Source organism: Lutra lutra, chromosome 6 (assembly GCF_902655055.1).
Source record: "Lutra lutra chromosome 6, mLutLut1.2, whole genome shotgun sequence".
NCBI lineage: Eukaryota > Metazoa > Chordata > Mammalia > Carnivora > Mustelidae > Lutra > Lutra lutra.
Genome location: NC_062283.1, coordinates 79,999,316 through 80,018,713, shown reverse-complemented (window position 1 = coordinate 80,018,713; position 19,398 = coordinate 79,999,316). Strand labels below are relative to the sequence as shown.

The following is a 19,398-nucleotide window of genomic DNA, read 5'->3' as shown; positions in this document are numbered from 1 at the left end:
ATCGTAACAGTCATATTATACCTTGGAATAGTTGAGTTAAAAGACATAACCCAATTGGATTTTCTGAAGGAGTCATGAGAACTTAAGGTATTGACTGGCTGCTTTCTAATGAAAGCTGTATCTTTCTGCTTACCCATATTCCTTTGCCAGTATATGGTGAAGAAAAATGCAATGGCATCTTCTAGGATGTACTTCAAAGCCACGGGCTGCCCATGGTTGAAAACCTTATTCTTATCTCTTCTCTAGTTTATTTTTACGTAAGTGGGAGTCTTCTGAGGCAAGTTGGCTCCCTGCCTCTCCACATGCCCATCATTCACATCACTGGTACAACTGGGCTGCTTAAAAGAGAGAAGACCATGGAAGTTATTGTTCCATTCTGAGTATAAAGTAGCATGGCAACAGAAAACATAGTTCCGCATTTGGGTATTCCTCTTTAGAGATGTGAGTGATTCTCAATTAACTTTCGTTCCTGGGTCTGTAGTATAAGGGGAGTGTTAATGAATATTACTTATAAAGGATTTTCTCGGGCGCCTGGGTGGCTCAGTGGGTTAAGCCGCTGCCTTTGGCTCAGGTCATGATCTCAGGGTCCTGGGATCGAGTCCTGCATCGGGCTCTCTGCTCAGCAGGGAACCTGCTTCCCTCTCTCTCTCTCTGCCTGCTTCTCTGTCTACTTGTGATCTCTCTCTGTCAAATAAATAAATAAAATCTTTAAAAAAAAAAATAAAGGATTTTCTCTGGCACTCTTTAAAAGCCTTGATATGAATGTTCTCTTCTAAGTGTTAGTATATCTACATGCGGTTTAATCAAAGTACAGAGTAGCAACAATATATCTCACGGTTATCTTGGCAAATACTTTCAAGATGAATGTGGTTCCTACCAGGAGAGGCTGGAAATCCTGACAGAATTAACAGCAATTGCTTTTAGGAAATCAGAATCCCTTTGGGCCTTTGTAGGAATGTGAAACAATCTCCTGGAGTGGACTGTAAAGGCCTCAAGTCACAATTAAGTAATAGAATGCAAAGTTTTATTTTTAACTACTAATTCCCCCTCAGTGCTTTGTTTTGTATAATTAAGAGAAAATGATAAACTCTTGGCTTGTCAATATATAGAACTACTCAAGATGGAGTTACAAATACCTCCTAAAAACAAATAGCCTGTGTTTTGTTCACTGGCTTTACCATCTTTTCCAGCCTCTGGTATGTTCAAAGATACGAACTGAAGGAACAAAGTCCTGGAGGTGTGTGGTGCAGGCCTAGAAGTGCAGTTCACCACGTAGTGCCACACCACCCCATTAAAAAAAAAAAGAAAAAGAAAAAGAAAGAAAGAAAGAAAAGGAAAACAAAACAAAAAGAACCTGAAATAATCTTTGTCCTTTCCCATTTCAACTTTGCCTTCCTCAACTCCATCTGTCTAGCAAGAGTAGGAAAATAGCCCCAATGAGAAATCTTTTTAACCCATAATAACCCTTAACAGTGAAATTAAAAAGGAAAAAAAGAACAGATAAATCATACTGTACCCGTGATGCAACTTTTGGATGATCTTTCTAACTACTGTCCTTGAGCTCAGTAGTCATGCTGGGATCCAGGTGAGGGTATGGGATGTTCAGCTTTGGTCTGAGTCTATAGCTGTGTCGTGAAAATGAAGTTGGTGTCTGGGTCTGATTTGTATTTGCTTTGCAAACACATATTTCTTTCTAATTGTTTAAAAAGTACGGTAAGTACAAAGACAGTGCTTTTACTACATGTCCCAGACAGGATAGCCTGCTTGATTACAAGATAAAAACAGGACACCTGAATTTTTAGAGAATACTGAAACCATTTTAAAAGTTCTTACTTAAGATTTTTTAAAGATCTCTCTGAGGATACATTTCAAAAACAAAAAAATTTCCTTGATATTGCCGTTCTGCTCTTCTTAAACCTAATTTATAACCTGGGATTATGAAATAGGAAACATTGTCTATACACTGACTGTTGTCTTTCATATTTCACTCCATCAGGAAACTAAAACCCAGTGTGTACGAATTGCTACAAAAGGTAAGAGGTTTGCCTTTTTTTTTTCCCTCTTGAGATTCCATTCGCCCGCTTTTTAAAATGAAAGAGCTTTGTTCCCCCTTAGGGCTAATTAAATATGGCACTTGTATTACTGAGTGTTTGTAGTAGGCCCAGGTACCCAGGTACACCGCCAGCCGAGTTCTCTGACTCACTCGGGTGCCTTTAGCACCTCATGGGTGCTACTTTCCATCCTCTGGTCCTTGATTGGAGGAATCCTGTTATGAGGATAGGAAGGATTTAGATAACCTTAGAAGGGCTCATTTCTGCCATTTAGTGTCTGAAAGGTCTTACGCCGCTGATCAACCAATATATTAGGAAAAGCTCAGCAATATCAGCTCAAAACAGCAAGTTGCTTGTTTAAAAACCTCTGTTACTTTCTGTGGTAAACACTCAGACATTAATAGGAGCTGAGCTAGTACGTGCATGTGGAAGAGCAGAGATGTGGAGACCGATCCTTATCTTCCTGAGTCGTGCAATTCAGTTGAAACTATTTTGCTTTTTTTTAACTTAAGAAAATGGTTTTAATCCAGTTGATGCCAAGGAATTAGATCTGTGATGGCTGACAACCAGGGTAATCTTGCTGATGTTGCATATTACAGCTTAGTTGCCTAGTTTCTTTAGGGGGAAACATTTTCATCTTTGAATGGGTATTTGGAGTTCAGGTATGAGAAAGTCTCCTGCGTTCACTACGTTTATAATCCTTCATTGAAGAGTTCTTTGTGCCAATGAGAGAGAGGGCTATTTAGTGTATTCTGTCAAAAGAAACAGGAAAAAGCTGTCCCCATGCAGACGTGGGACTCCACACAGGGTTGGTGCTCTGGGTGGTTTCTGCCAAAATTAGTATTAAACCCACATTCATGAGCAGGAGTTGATTCATTTGGGGTAGAAATGAATGGCCATATTCTGTTTGTGCTGGCATCTTTCCTTTCATCATTTTTCTCCATTTAATCACCAATCTGCTCAATTAAGCATTTGTGTTTTACTCGTGATTTGTAAAGGCAATAAAGAAAGACATTTCCCTTGACTCATGAGAAGTAATAAAAAAGCTTCACAGAAAAAAATGCCTTTTTTAAAAAATTCAAATACTAAGTCTCCTCATAATTTTAAAAATTAGGCAATATTTAATGAAGGGGAAGAGAATATATACAGATATATATAATGTACAGGCATTTATTTTATTTTAAAAACTTAGCTTGTAGATCAAAAAATTAGGGTTCAAATTTTAGAAGGCAACGGCAGAAGACATTTAGATATATATCACCTGTGCTTTTCCAGATTTAAAATAGAGCCAGAAACACAAAATGGTCTCGCATTATCCTCCAACAAGGTCTTTAGATATGGTCATTCTACGTTTCTATAGCTGAGAAAAGAAAGCTATAAATGATTCTAAAATTTTAAATTTTAATATTTGGTTATTGAATTATTTGCATTTACACAAGCCGTTTAAATGTCATTTTGTCCCTATCTCAATACATATAAAATTATAATGACAAATATCACATGATATTTAGACTGTAGGAGAGGTGAGATTATGGAAATTGAACTTACCATGTGGCATACAGTACTTGCCAGAAACCAAGAGGTAGCGAGAAAGAGTTCATTTGTGGTAGTTTTTGCTTTGTCTAGTAATCTATCCCTGCTATTCTTCTGAGTCTCAGGTTGACAGTGTGGCTTAATGAGTAAGAGAAAAGGACTCCAGCCCTGGACTGTCTAGGTTCAAATCCTGACTTTGCTCCTTACTGTTCTTTACTCTTGGCAAATTATTTATCAATCATCCTCAAAATAAGAATATTAGAGTATCCTTCTCTTACTATTATTGTGAGGATGGAAATAGTTTATATATATGAAGGGCTTCAATAATGCCTAGTATATTGTGACTATTACATAAAAGTTAATTGCCATTTTATCATCATCATAATTATTACAATCATTGTGTACCTTTCCTCAGAAGGACATACTGTATTCTGCCCTCATCTGTGGAAGATACATTCCAAGACCCCACTGGATGCTTGAAACCACAGATAATATCAAACCCTATATATACACTATAGTTTTTTCCTTTCCATGCATATTTACAATAAAGCTTAATTTATAAAATAAGCACCTTAAGAGATTGCTAACAATATCATAATAAAATAGAATAATTATAACAATATACTGTAATAAAAGTTATGTGACTGTGACCCCTCTTTTTCTCAAAATATCTTATTTTACTGTACTCACTCTTCTTATTCTTGTGGCTTGATGTGGCTTGATGTGGCTTGACAAAGCCTACCTGATTAGATGAATTGAGGTGAATGATAGTAGGCTACTACTGACCTTCTGACAGTAAGTAAGGAAGTAGATCATGTTTCTGGACTACAGCTGACCATGGGTAACAGACACCATGAAAAACAAAGCTGGATAAGGGGGAAACTACTGTAATTTGTGTTATGTAGTTATGAAATAAATATATATAAAAACAAAACTGAATTTTTGTGATAGAGACTACTTGGCAAGAAGTGGGTTTTTAATTTAATTCATTTTCTGAACGTTTAGCATTTTTCCATTTATGAAAAACCACACTTTTTAGTTTAAAGTCAATTTATTGCCTGATTACATTTTGAACTAACACCATACAAGTATTACTCAGCTTTGGAATAAATTTTTTGGTATGAAAATAAAAGTTTCTCACAGAACATTTTGAAGACAGACGTAATAGTCAAAATGGCATAACCATATTGACTGAGGAAGAGGCATGAAGGAAACTTTTGGCCAAGGAAATTGTTGAATATGTCATAGGAAAACACAGAGGTAAAAACCCATTAAACTATATACTTGAAACATGTGTAAGGGTACCTGGCTGGCTCAGTCAGTAGAACAGGTGACTCTTGATCTCAGGATTGTGTGTTTAAGCCCCACACTGGGTGTGGAGCCTACTTTAAAAATAAAAAATATGTACACTGTGCTAATTTAAGGCACTGAAAATTCTTGTGGGAATGTGAGAGAATATAAAAGCCAAGAACAGTTAGCATACACACTAGAGTAGCATGATGATTTTGAAAATTTTTTGACATGTGAGAATTGTTCAAAAAAATTTCCAGTGTATATTGTTTCCTGCCTTACTGGAACTCATTCCTCATAATGGCCATAATGACTATACGGACTTTGGCTTGATTATTTAAAAAAAAAAAAAGTTTGAAGTAAATAATCAAGGTTATAATATCCGAAATGGAGAGTGATATGAAAATGTTATGGGGCAAAAGAAGAGGTGTTCTGGAAGTTGTGTTCATTGCAGTTGAGATCGGTGGTGCTGCCTTCTGACTTGTGTGTGGGTTAAGAAGTCATTGAGAAGTTTATGTGTTGGGAATGAAGTGGAAGGGCTGATCTCAATTATGAGAAACATGAAAGTCATTCCATTTATAAAATAGCATATCCCATACTAAAATTGTTGCAGACCTATGAAAAGGACTTTAACCAAAAGTATCTTGGAAAAGCAAAAGGAGAGTAAGTTTCAGGAAAGGTTTCTGTGGTACCTCAAAGAGGAGGGACAGCACTGGGAAGTCACTTGTGCAGTGAGGTGGGAATGCCATGCAGCTTCGCATGCTCCGTGAGCAAGTCTCTCTAACCTCCACTGAACAGAGTGTTTTAGGTTGTTTAATGATAGTTTGCTCTCTGCCCTTTTACATACAATTTATAACAGTGCTCTAAATCCATATATACATATAACATTTATTTGCAAATTAGTAGCTAAGATCTTGTGCTTTGCTGCCATAAATAATTTATAGTGCAATAACTATTCTTTTCTTAAGGAAGTTAAGAAAAGTAATGCCTCTGTGGTTAGATTTAACCACCAATTTGTGCAAATATTATATAAATTATAGCAAAATTTACTCAAATAATTTTCAAAAAGTACTTCACAAATGGATGTTATTCCACATCTCCATTTATAAGTAGTTTTCTGTGGCGGCTGTTGTCTACCCATTAGCCATTCTTTGACTTCTTCCAATTTCATTTGGATATCAGTATTCTAATCATTCATTTAGCAAATATTTATTGAATGCCTATAATTTACCACACAATGTTCTAGGCTCTGGGGATAAAGCAGTGAAATAAAAAGAACAAAGACCTTACTTCCGTAGAACTTAAGTTCCAGTAGAGGAAACAGACCAGACAAAACAAATAAATGTGTGATATGTCAGAGGGTGATACCTTCTTTGGAGATAAATAAAGCAGTAAACAGGGGATGGGAAATGCTGGGGCACATATCTAGGCCATAACTATTTCACATACCGTTATCAGAGAAAGACTCCCCGGTAAGGTCAAGGACACTAGGGAGTAATCCATGTGGGGAAGGATCACACAAGGTAGAGGGAACATGTGCAAAGACCTTAAGGAGAATGTGTGCTTGGCTGCTCAAGAAAGGTAGGCTCAGACCAAGGGGATGAATCTGATGGGTCCAAATCAGCGGTTCTCAAACTTCACTGTTAGTAGAATCATCTGGAGGGCTTGTTAAGGAGATTGCTAGGCCTTAACCCCAGAGCTTCTATATCAGTAGGCCTGGGGAGGGGCCCAAGAATGTGCATTTCTAACAAGTTTACTGCTGATGCTCCAGGGACCAACCACACTTCGAGAACCACTGATCCAAACAAATTCCATGCACCTGGCCAGTGATTGCTTTAGGGTTTTGTGTGTTACTCAGTTTTGGTCAGGGAGATCTAAGGATCTGTCTTCTGTCAGGTATTCTAACAAATTGGTTCCTTCCTGATTTATAAAACCAAGAGCAATCTTCAACCCATATTTCTTATCTTGGGGCATTGTTTTGTAAAGTTGTGATATTTAGAAAATTGAGAGCCAACTGGGTTAAAAAGAAGGGAAAGTCAAGGAAAACAAATAAGCCAACTCCAGCCCAAACAGCTCTGAACTTTTGAATTACCCATTGCTAGAACTCCTTAACCCCAGTTAGTTATGTTTGAAAAAGCAAGTCTTTATGAAAACCACTACTTGTGGGTAATTTGTTCCCTGCAGCAAATACTGTCTGAGCTGATGTTAGATTTTTATTTTACCTTGGGAATAATATCTTTTAAAAATAATGGTTAGGATCCAATGTGATATGTCAAGGACCAATTATTTCATTCAGTGATTGCAAGAAAGCACCTAAAACTCATATAACCTAATCATTACCAGTGGCATTTAAAAAATAGGAAATTCCCTGGGTAACTGGGTGGCCAGTCACACTCTGTCACGCTCTCTCAAAAAAATAAATAAAATCTTTAAAAAAGAAATAAGGAATTCCTTTTAGGTGTCAGTCTAGAACACCAGGAACACATCCTTACTGGCCTTCTGAGAGAGCTAGAAAGAAGGAACCTGGATAGTTTCAGAAGCTGTGGAAGAAAGGGAATTCCAAAAGCTAAGGCGTGCATATTTGCATTAATCCACTTACTTATTATCAGGTTATTCCTTATTTTGATAAACCTAAATTTGACGGGTGATTGTGAAGGATGCCTATAGGTAGGTTTAGTTCATTTTATATATCCCTGTCCAGGGAATGGTCTAAGTCAGATGATTATTAACTCAGAATACCACTTATTTTAAACAATGATGATATGCATCCTTCCCGGATTCCTCAGAAATATCTTGACTGCATTGCTAGTGTACATTTTAAACATGCCTTCCGGTATTAAGAAAAATTCAGTTGTCGTGAAAGAGTAGGTGTGTGTGGAAGATTTTATTCAAAGTATGTACTATAATGTACAAACACTGCTAATATTTTAATTTAATTTGTTCTTTCTCCTCTCTTTTGCTTTCTATTCCCTAATTACTGGATAAAAAGTGGGATTTTTAAAGCGTTTTCATGACCTTAATTTTGTCTCATGTTGCTTTTGTCAAATCTTTCTTTGTGCCCTTTTCTCTGAGTGTGCAGATGGATAAAAGAGCCTCTTTAAGTGATTAGACATTCAGAAAAAGCAAACATGAGAAGAAAAAGAACTTAGTCTGTCAAGAAGTTGCAGGAAAATCATAGAGGCTCCAGTTGGTTGTGCCATGTGTGTAGAAGCCACTTGACTGAATTCATTCCCACCATATTTACCACAGATGACTTTTAACTTGAGTAGGACTCAATCTCAGCTCTTAATTTTAAAATGCACTTCTGTGCTTTATCTCTTAGAGAGCTCACACCTGAGGTAGAGGGTGGATTGAAAGTAAGGGTGAGGTCTACAGAAAAAATTATTTAATTGGGCTTCAGGGTCTAAAATCCTAAACTTAATTTTTTTTTTTTTTTTGATTGTACTACTGTGCTTTCTGTTTGCCAGCTACATGTTGAAGAAAATGGTAAAGCATCAGGAAGAGATGTCATATTCTTTGGTGCCCCTGTTTTAAGCTGATAGAAACCGAGGTCAGCTATGGGAGTTAGTCTGACCATTAAGAAACTCAGGGCAAAGGCACCTGTGTGGCTCTGTTAATCATCTGCCTTCAGCTTGGGTTATGATCCCAGGGTCAGGGGATCAAGCCCCGCATCAGGCTTCTTGCTTGGCCAAGAGTCTGCTTCTCCCTCTGCCCCTTTTCCTGCTTGTGTTCTCTCTCCCTTACTCTCACTCCCTGCTGCAAATAAATAAAATCCTTAAAAAAAAAAAGAAAAAAGAAAGAAAAGAAACTCTGGGCAGGGGTATGGCATTTCTTGGTCCCAAGCACCAAATAGGTCTTCAAAAAAACTGCCAACTCTTCTGATAAATTGTAATCCTTGAGATTAACTTTGTTTTTCTTCTGAATGCCTCAGTGCTCTGGCTGGCACTTGAGCTCCTTTCTCCTGCAAGGGAATAAGTGTGCCTCATTCTTCCCACCTATTAGATCTGTGTACTAGCTTTTAGAAATTAATCTGATTTGGGGTTGCATTTTTCTTGAATTTGTAAGGGAAGAAATTACAGAAAAATATATTAGTAATAGAGTAGTAGACTACAGCCTGAGAAAAATGAAAGCATATCTAAGAGAAACCAAACTGAGAACAAGTACAATTTTAATAAAGCTTAAATCAGTCATTCATGGCTTGGAACTAACCTCTGTTAGGCACCAGTATTTCCTGGTGCTTTGTCAAAGGCCTTATCATTGTAAATTCTTCTCTTTTTTTTCATAAAAAGTTACTAAAAAGTTAATAGCTAATGGATTTTTCAACATACTTGGAAAATGAAGCTATCTTTTTGTTTTTGAGAAACTAGAGTTGAATAAAAATGTAATATTTCTGTAATGGATTCAAAGTCTAATGAAATTGTCCAAATTGTTTATTATTCAGAAATCTCTTAGAATGAAAAATCATCTGCATGGGCTATAAGGTTTACAAGGATAGAAGTGATAATCTGTTTATATTTTGTTTCACCTGTGCCTGATATTTAAGATAAATATGGTCAATCTCTTTGGAATGGATGGATGGAGGCATGCATGGGTAAATGAATGAATAAATGAATATTATCCAGAATTGTTTTACTTTTTAATGCCTTAAAGATATATGGATTTCTTTTTTCTACTACATGTTTATTTTATTGGCATAATTTAGAAATAATTTTGAAGTGTTTATTTTCTTCTTGCTCTTCTACAGAAAAAATTAGTATGAATAAAATTCTTGCCCTGCTAGTATTCCAGTCAGCTCTTGCTTCCCCCTCCATCTAAACTATACTATATTCTTAGGGTGGACAAAATGTAGAAAGTTTTAACTCAGTTATTGATTTCATTATTTCTTATATTAAATTTTACTTTTTCTTTCATAAAGAGAATAAGTTTAAAAAGTAAATTTTTACCCTCTCCCCCTACTGGGCCGAAAGTCTGTTAAGTACTGTAAATGGAAGAAGAACATAATACGGAAGTCCCTGACTTTGAAAAGCTCATGGTACAATTCATGACACATATAATGGCCTGAGAAAAGTTAAAGAATAGAAAAAGTACAATATAAATTGTATGTGTAATGTGTATGTGTATTGCACAAGTATTCTACTAAAGCAGTGGGGAGTTTTCAAAAACAGCAAAGGTTACAGATAGGAAATTTCTAGCAAGTGATAAATTCTAATTTCTGTCTTAAGCCAATTGTACTTTATTTAATTATTATACTTATTTATTATTTTATAATTTTTACCATATAGGTGCTAAATCTAGTAGGAAAATCTATAAAGATTTTCCTAGTTTATTTTGCAAGCACTTTAGGGACTTCAAGAGCATTTACTCTACATTTGTAATAAACTACTTTTAAGATGGAAAAAAAAAATCCTTGTATACACCAATCTGCTATATGCAGAATATATTACCTGATATCTTCCCTTAAGGTGTGCTGCTAAGTTTCTTTATTTCTGAAAAGATGTAAAAATAAAACTTCTCCTCTGCCTCTGTTTTTAAGTATATCTTGAAATAGCAAAATGAGTAACTAAAGTGGTAGTGTCATTTGCAAATACAGATATTGATTATGTGCAACCAAAAGAATATGAAAATAAATAGGTCCCTAACATACTGCAGCTACCATTCATAACCCACAATTTCAAATTTAACACTGAGTGGTTCTTCCGCTTTTACTGATTGGTTTTATAAATACTGGAAATGGTATTGGTAAGAAATTTCAACTTACAAACTTATATTAATAAGATATATTCCATTTAGTATTTGTTTTACAAAATGATTTTACACTAAGAAGTTTGGAATCCTTGATCTGAATCATGCCCTCATTTTATGGATGAGAAAACTGACTTCATTTAGGATTTGATTTCCAAAGTAGAATAGATCATTGAAAGTGTAGGAACAGAAACCACTCCCCTGTACTTTTTTTACAAAATGGCACACTCGTTCCACACTGCCTGTCTAGGATCACCAGCTTAAATATCAGAATGTGTTCAGTCCCCATCTTCATGTCAATGAATCCAAGGCTATAGGATTGCCAGAAGTCCATTATAATAATCATTTCTCTAATGTGGTTAAGAAGAATTCAGAGAGGTTTATTTGGGAGTGTATACTGATAGCATCAAACTGAGGATGTTAATTGTTTATCAGGGAGAATTTATAATTTAGAGTTTCACTCAAACGATATCAACAGCAAAGTCTTAATTATTGCCCTTAATTCTAGACTATTGCTTCAGTTACTAAAGAGAATGAAGTCACCTTACGACTCATAGAACATTGCAGAGACATTTATGAGGAAGAGTCAGAAACAACATTATCTGACAGAGCAAAGATGGCAAAACATCTAGTGATAGGATTATCTCTCCCTACGATCCCTTTTCTCAAGCTGCCAGTCAAAACAGAAGCTGTTATCATTTCTAGAGAATCATATTGTATTAAGTAGATAAGTGATTTGTAATCATAGTCATTCTTGGTGTGGCGGAATATTGGGTTCCCTAAAGATCTCCATGTTCCGATCGCCACATTACTTCACATGGCAAAAGAAATTTTGCAGATATATTGAGTTAAGGATCTTGAGATGGGGAAATTAGTCTGGATTGTGCAGCTAGACTCAGTGTCATCATGAGAGTTCTTATAAACGGGAGGGGGAGGGTCAGACTCAGAGCAGGTATGTGAGGAAAAAGCAAGGATTGGAGTGATGTGCATTGCAGAAAAAAGAAAGGGGCCCTGAGCCAAGGAATGCAAATGGCCTTGGGAAGATGGGGAAGACCAAGAAACCGTCTCCCCCCTCAAGCCTCCAGGAGGAACACAGGCCTGCCAACACCTTCTTAATTTAGAAACGCAAGATAATGATTTTGTGTAGTTTTGACCCACAAATTTGTCGTAATTTGCTTCATTGTAAAAAGTTACTATTGCTGATTTTAGCACCTATAAGTGCTATGAGACTTTGGAATTGGGCAGTGGGCAGAGGCTTGGAAAAATTTCAAGAATATGGTAGAAAAGCGCCCAGGTTGCCTTTAACAGACTGTTAGTAGCGATAGGAACATTTAAAGTCTCTGCCAGCAAGGGTTCAGAAGAAAATAAGGAACAGGCTATTGGAAACTGAAGCAAAGGAGATCCTTGTTATGTGGCAGAAATTTAGCTGAATTATGTTCTATAGTTGTGTGGGAAGCAAAATTTATAAACAGTGAACTTGGATACGTAGATGAGGAGTTTTCCAAGCTGTGTTGAGCAGCCTTTCTAAAAACACACATGTTGGGGCACCTGGGTGGCTCACTTGGTTAAGTGGCTGCCTTCCACTCAGGTCCTGATCCTAGGGTCCTGGGATCCAGCCCCGCATGGGACTCCCTGCTCAGCGGGAGCCTTATTCTCCCTCTCCCTCGCCTGCCGCTCTGCCTACTTGTGCTCTCTCTCTTTCTGTCAAAAAAATAAAATCTTTTTTTAAAAAGTAAAAACACGCATGTTATATGTACATATATATGGAGAGACAGAGACACTCACATGTTACATATATATAGGTATACATGTTACATGTATATAGGTATACATGTGTGTGTATATATATATATATGTTGATGTTATTACTGTTTTTGCATAGTGGTGGTACAGAGCCCCTATTTTAATCCTTTGATTTTGAAGAAGGCAAATGCTAAATTACAGAAAACTGAAAGTATTTTTAATTCTAAGCAATTAAAAACAGGTCTTTAGAGTGAATCCCTACATGAGAAGGATTACATTAGCTTTATTTCAATATTATGGTAACAAGAACTCTGCCTCTCTTTTTTTCTGTATTATTATCCTATTGGAGGGGGTAAAAAAAAACGTTAAAATCCAGTTTGGCCTTATTATAACACTCGGCAAATGTATCTTAGAGAATTGGTTTACGATTTTTGTTCCATAGTAGACAAAGTATTCTTTATCCTCTCTCAGTTTAGTGTCTCGTATTATGCATTCTATTCCATTTTTAATGAAATGTGGATTACTTTAAAGATTATCTCTCTGATTTAATAAATGGCATTAGAGTAGAAAGTTAATTGGATCTTTCCTGAATAAGCAGTGACCACTATGTATGATTGATAGGAGGAAAAGATAGTAAATGACATATTTTTTAATTTATGTGTTAAGCTTTTAGATTAGTATTTTTCTGTGATCAGTTTTTTCGAGTAAATTATGTAGCCCCCATTACCCTTATAAAAACTATGGAGAAATTCTAATTTCTTTTAAAAATAAAAATTTCTCAGGTTTTGTGAAAATGAGATGTAAGAAAGTCGCATACTTGAACACATACATAGCTTAGTGTGTTTTCATTTTAAATACAGAAAGTGAATGCTATCACCCAAACATCTAAATAGTTCTAGATCTATCACTTCCTGTTTTGACAAGGATCTCGACTGAGCTTCAAAATTTGGAATCTTGTTCACTTCTTGCATTTTTTTCTCTTTTATTCAAGAACTTCTGCTGAATTTAGTGGCAAAGAAATTGTCATTTGTACTTCATTTTTTAAGGAAATGCAGAAATCCATCCGTTTGTAAATATGATGGTGGAGGGGACAGTGACAGTCCCCACATTTTGTATATCTCTGGTAGTAGTTCACAGTTGGGAGTATCACTGACCCTTAAGTACACACAAATCATCCTTTTACAGCAATGCCCCTCTTCCTGATAGCTGTTTGTGTATGCAGCTGTGCCTTCCATATTGCAGATTCAGAAAGACGATGTTCTAATTACTGGCTGCTGTTATTTACTACACCTGGCTTTGCATCTGTGCCTCTTAAAAATCTCAGCCTTTGCTTTTGAGGAAACCAGCCATGTCTGTATACCTCCAGCTTTCCTGGTCTATTTGCTGCTGTTATTTCCCAGATGAAAATCCAACGGGGCTATGCTTTGGAGGGAGGGCTTCACTGTACTAGTAAAACTTTCCTTTGCTTGCTTTGATAACCATCATCTCGGGTTGACTCCTTTATAAAACGCTGCTTGGTATTGGCCAGTTGTCTTTCTGACAACTTTAGCCACTATGGGAGATAGTTTAAAGTCAACATCGTTGACCAACATTTAGACAAACATTGTTGGTGGTCTAACAGTGTGCTAAAGACTAGAATCAGAGAATGTTTGTACAGAGATAAGGAAGAAAGAAAATCAAAGGTCCCAAGGAATATGTAGCTGAAACATCACCTCCTGTAATTTGGGCTGTGTGCTAGGCTTTCCTGCCACATCACTTTTCCAGAAGTGATAATGGTAACAGCAACTTTATTGGTGTGTGATTGTTTTTTTAATTTAAATTTCACATCATTGTGGTGAACAACAGTCATCCCTTAAATACATCTTTGTCCATTGCTTAATTTCCTAAACCTAATAATTTCACCAGCTGCTAAACATTGGAAATTTAGTCATCCATTCAGAATGTGTTTATTGTGTGCTCATTCTCTGTTAGGCTCTAAGCCAGATACTGAGCTCCAAGAAAGACAGTTGTGGGATGGAGGGTATGGCACCTGTATGCAGTTACTATGCAGAGTAGTTTGAGGCAAAAATAGTCATTGGCCGCATATGTCTTCAATCACGAACTATCCTCCTCCTCATGGAGACTCCTTAACTCTGCCAAGATGGGTTCTTGGAAGTAGGATGCTTCCCTTTTCATTTTGGAGGAATATTTACAGTCTATGTTACAGATCTGCTATAATTTAGAATTTGCTAATAATCTCCATTAAATAAGATATCCTTGTGTGAAAATTATGTTGGCTTTTTGGTTCAGATTTTATAAAACAAATCACTAATCTAATGCTGCATTATAAAAATTTTATACATTTACCTAATGTAGGATCTTTTTGAGACTTATTTATGATGATGGAGGTCTATCTATATTTCTATCTATAGATTAAAATCTTTGAAACTGCAGTCTTTGAAACTGCAGTCATCCTAAAATAATAGTTTGGGGCTTTCATTTTTTTTTTAACTTAAAATGTCTTGAAAATATTTTCAAGTTAGAAAATATAGATATTCCATTATATGAATGTGTGTTTAATCTTTCCTCTTTTGGTAGACATTTAAGGCTGTTCATGCTCCTTGCTATTACATACAGTAATGGAAGAAACATCTTAGCAAAGATTATTACGTTCTTTGTTATAGGATAAATTTCTAAAAGCAATGTTTCCTAGTCATTTAAGTGTATGTCTTTTAAAAGAATTACAGCCAAATTATAATCAAAAAGAATTATACAAATTTGCATTTCAAGCCATATAGTGGAATGCTTGTTTCTCCAACACTTATCACTACTAATCGATACCAATCTTTTAAGATTTTGCTTATCTAATGGGAAAATATGGTTAAGATTTTACTATTATGTTTTATTCTTAAATGATTTACATAATGATACAACCGTGTGTTTTAAAACTGTCCCATAAAGAATGAAGAGATGATCACTTAAATGTAGTTAACTATTCAATTTATAGGTGGCATTTTGTTCCAACTCAGTGAATGAAAGAAATTAACAAACATTCCAAGCTCTTGCTTGTGTTGAAGTCTGATGCTTAGGAAAAGCCTGGAAGTGCTTTAGTTTGCTTTGGAATATCTAAGTGCACAGCGTTCTATCCTAATGCCTGAGCTGTTACAGATTCTAAATCGTTTTGGTTGGTGATAACTTTTATTAATCACTAGCAGTCTCTGGTTTCAGAATTCTTCAGACTTTCTCAGATTGAGTGCAGCATCCCTCAAGGTTATAAAAACTGTACTTTTTATTCTTTAAAAACAAACAAGATGTATCCAAAAAATGATAAAAATGGAAGAAGGCGTGAGTAACCAGAGGAATAAGTTGGAATTCATTAAGAAAGCCAGAGGCATGTGTGGAAAGTGTTTTCAAATTCACTACTAAGAGAACTTCTTTTAAAGTAGTTAATTGAAAAATTCACAAAACACTTGCAGAATGAAAAGATGGTTGCTGCACCAATCATAAAAAACACATAAAGTACATTAGTGTTTTAAATTTCTCCTGGAAAAAAAAAGGAGTTAACTCTCTTTTAAGATATATAACTAAGTAGGAAAAAAAAAGTTAGAAAAATATGCACATTGCCACTTAAGTTCAGTTCGACTTCTGTTTACCAGATGTTTTGATGGAAGTTTTTTTCAGTGTTCAATATAATGCTGTCTGGGAAACATTGCTGGGAAACATATAAGCTATATATCCTGTTTGTTGATAAAGAACATATGGTTTTGGAAATCAGTGTTAAAACCACATGGAAGTTCTTTGTGAAGCAAAAATTTTAGTTTTACTCTCAATTTTAAAAATCTTAAAGAAGAAAGAGTTCACCACAATATATACAGCCATCTAAAGTAATAGATTGCAGAAAAAATAGAATATTACACATTGCTAAACTCCCGATTACTTCTTTTTAGTTTCAGAGGCATTCAGTTTTAGAATTGGCCACATAACCAGTGACGTGTGCTCATCTCCCTAGCACAATCTGTTGTCATGATCACTAGATAAGTAGTGACTAAAATGATGCTAAAATGATTTTGTAGATAACTAAAATATAACTACCTGCTCTTTATTTTTCTTTATCTAAATAAAGAGTCCATTAAAAAAAAAAGAGTAAAATCCTAATTATGCTAGACTTTCTAACATTTAAGTGTCATATGAATAAGAAAACCTCTGTTTGATTTTCTAAGTGTAATTTGAAGATACGCATTCTTCAACGTTGATAGGCAGGTGTTCCAAGAGATGCTGCGAACTCTGGAGCCGCAGTGGGATAGCCCTCTCTGAGGAGTGACCTGCCTCACATTTGAATCATGCTTTTATTTGGATCCATTCCCACGAACAGTTGCTCATCATGCAGGTATTGGAAAATGACCTAAATTAACTTTCCTGCAGGAAGTAGAGGGACGTCTGGATAGGAGACTCCAGTTTCAGATTTCCCCTGGGATGCAAATTCATTCCATCCCTATCTGGAATGACTTAAGTGACTTGGTCTATAATGTCTCTTGTTCCTCTCGAAGAGGATCTATCAGTGACAGAGACATAGCTCTAGTGATCAAATATACAGTATGGCTGCTTACTGAAAGAAGGTAGAAAAATCTGATTAGTCCAGAATAAAAGGGTCGGGGAGGTGGTGGCAATGGGAACAAGACTCCCTTCCAAGCACAAATAAAAGAATGAGTTAGGAAGGACTGAAAGAAATCAGGTCATTTATGTTTACTTCCAAAAAAGAAAAAAAAAAAAAAATCAGGGATGATTGGTAGTTCTTTTCAAGGATCTCCTATAATTGGGGGATGAATCTGTTTTTTGCCATTTTGTTCATTCTTTATTTCCCATACATATTTTAACATGTTATTATGTCTTTGTCACGTGGTACATGAGGGATGAACAGTCTCGATGCAGAAGAGACATTTATGCCCTTGAGACCCTCATTGCTTTTCCACCTCCTTTCTTTATCATGCCATTTTCCATTGAAGAAACTTTTCTCTTTTGTCTGCGATAACAACTATCACTTATCTTAAATATTTTGTGTGTGGGGGGAGTAATTATTTCTTACTCATTAAGTTAGTGCTCCCTCTGTAATGATGTTGCAAGCAGCCATCTTACCGTCTCCAAAGATCTCCCAGATGCAGCTGCTCCCAGGAATAGGATGTGACCACCACAGAATATTGAAATTGTAAAACTCAGTAGTTTCGTTGGGTTTGTTCTCCCACAGCCCTTGGACTCCCTTTGCCTCGGTTGCCTGTGCCTATTTCTGTTCACATTTTGAGGCATGTTTGTGGAACAGAGACTCCACACCCTAGGCAGTCCCCCTATAGAACTATTTTCTAAGACCTTCACCATCATGAAATAAAATCCACCCAGTCTACCAACATACATGATTTAAAGTGATTAATAAAATTCCTACCTTAAGGAAAAAAAAAGACCTAAGGGGAATAACTTCAAATAATGTGTATCTCCTTACCTAAATGACTGGACACATCTACATGAAGATATAAGCAGTACTGCTGCAATTCTCAGACTCTGCAAATGCAACAACTATTAATGCAGACTGCCTTGCCTCCCTCTCCCAGACTCTCCAGAACTCTCTCATTCTAATCACTAGGAGACCAGAATCTCCCTACGCATTTTCTAGATGCCTTTGCTATCTGCCCTACTGAGAACCACCATCATAGAACTTAATCTTCGATATCAGTGCTTATTTTTGGCATTTGTCTCTATTTGGTTCCTCCAAGAAAAATCCTGCTGAGGAGCTTTTATGACCACAGATCTTAGATTGATTGATTGATTGATTGATTGATTTTAGTCCCTAAAACAGAACCCAGACATGCCACACTTGGGCATGACATATTTTCATAAGTATATATTTAAGTGGCAAATTATAAAGTGAAAAATCTGGATTTCTTTATATCATTACCATGTTGCCATCAAGTATCGAGACTGATGTTGGCAAAAACCACTCACTGAGGGATTTGGTCATGTTTTGTAAAAAGAAAATATTTGTTCTTAATCGATAATGTCCTTTGAGTGGAAGGATAGCTTTTTAAGCAACAGAAAATGAGAAGCCCCTGAATTTTCTTCAACCAATACAAACAACATTCAGTCATTTCAAAATCTGTGTGTCTTTTTCCACTTGCATCTTTTTCTTTGCTGGTGTGTCTTTCTCGCAGGGCTCACACAGCTCTGAAACACAATGTTCCTTCAGCTAGGGCTTCTTCAACAAGTTTTTCAGGGTGTACCATTTTGATGTAAACATTTCACTCAGTTAATCCACATGTATTTATTAAAGACTTAAATACTCTAGCTCAACTCTCTGTCAGCAAATCTTGCTTATCTTCTGATTTCCCAGTCTTTTTCATTGAAATTAAAAACAAAGCAAAAATAGCATCTGACGTAACTATTTCATTCTCCAAAGAGGAATTCAAAAATATAAAACTGTAACAGTTTAATAAAGTGTGGTAATACATTGTTGATGGCAGGTTTCACAGAACTCAGAAACTTTTTTTTCTTCTATGTCCGTCTCTCTACCAACTCATTGACTTTACAGTGGTCTGGATATTTAATAATTTTGTACTGACTGCATGAACAGATAGATACATGAATAAATACAACCTGTTTGTTAAACATGCAAGTATGAGAATTTAAACATGCAAATATATTTCTTTGATGAAGATCTTAATGATTCTTTCCCTTTATCTAAGGGAAGCTTGTACTAAGCACTTTGGCTGAAATGCTGTTGATCAAAAATCAGTTATCAATTTAAATGTAGGCTATAGCTTTCTATGATGTTGTTAGATTATTTCTGAAAACAGAAAGAAGTCGACCTAGCTGCCTTATCTGCTTTTCTCTATAAGGAGATACATTTAGACTCTAATTGCTTTAGCTGTGCATATAGTTCTTTCTGCTGATTTTTTAAAAATGTACTGCCCTTTGTATAAAAAACATAATACAGATGACATCATTTTCAGAATGGCCGAGTTATCGTCTACACAGTTATTGACCGGGACATAGCTTGTCCTGGAGGACTGGTCTT

General features: G+C 35.9%; 1 protein-coding gene across 4 annotated transcripts in view; it reads left to right on the top strand.

Moving 5' to 3' along the window:
• Window positions 1-19,398, top strand: part of PTPRK (protein tyrosine phosphatase receptor type K) — a 569,167-nt gene that overhangs the window by 470,140 nt on the left and 79,629 nt on the right. For all 4 annotated transcript variants that reach the window (XM_047732848.1, XM_047732846.1, XM_047732844.1 and 1 more), the window contains exon 13: window positions 1,997-2,033. In XM_047732848.1, the coding sequence (XP_047588804.1) occupies window positions 1,997-2,033 (37 nt within the window). The remainder of the gene's footprint in view (window positions 1-1,996; window positions 2,034-19,398) is intronic.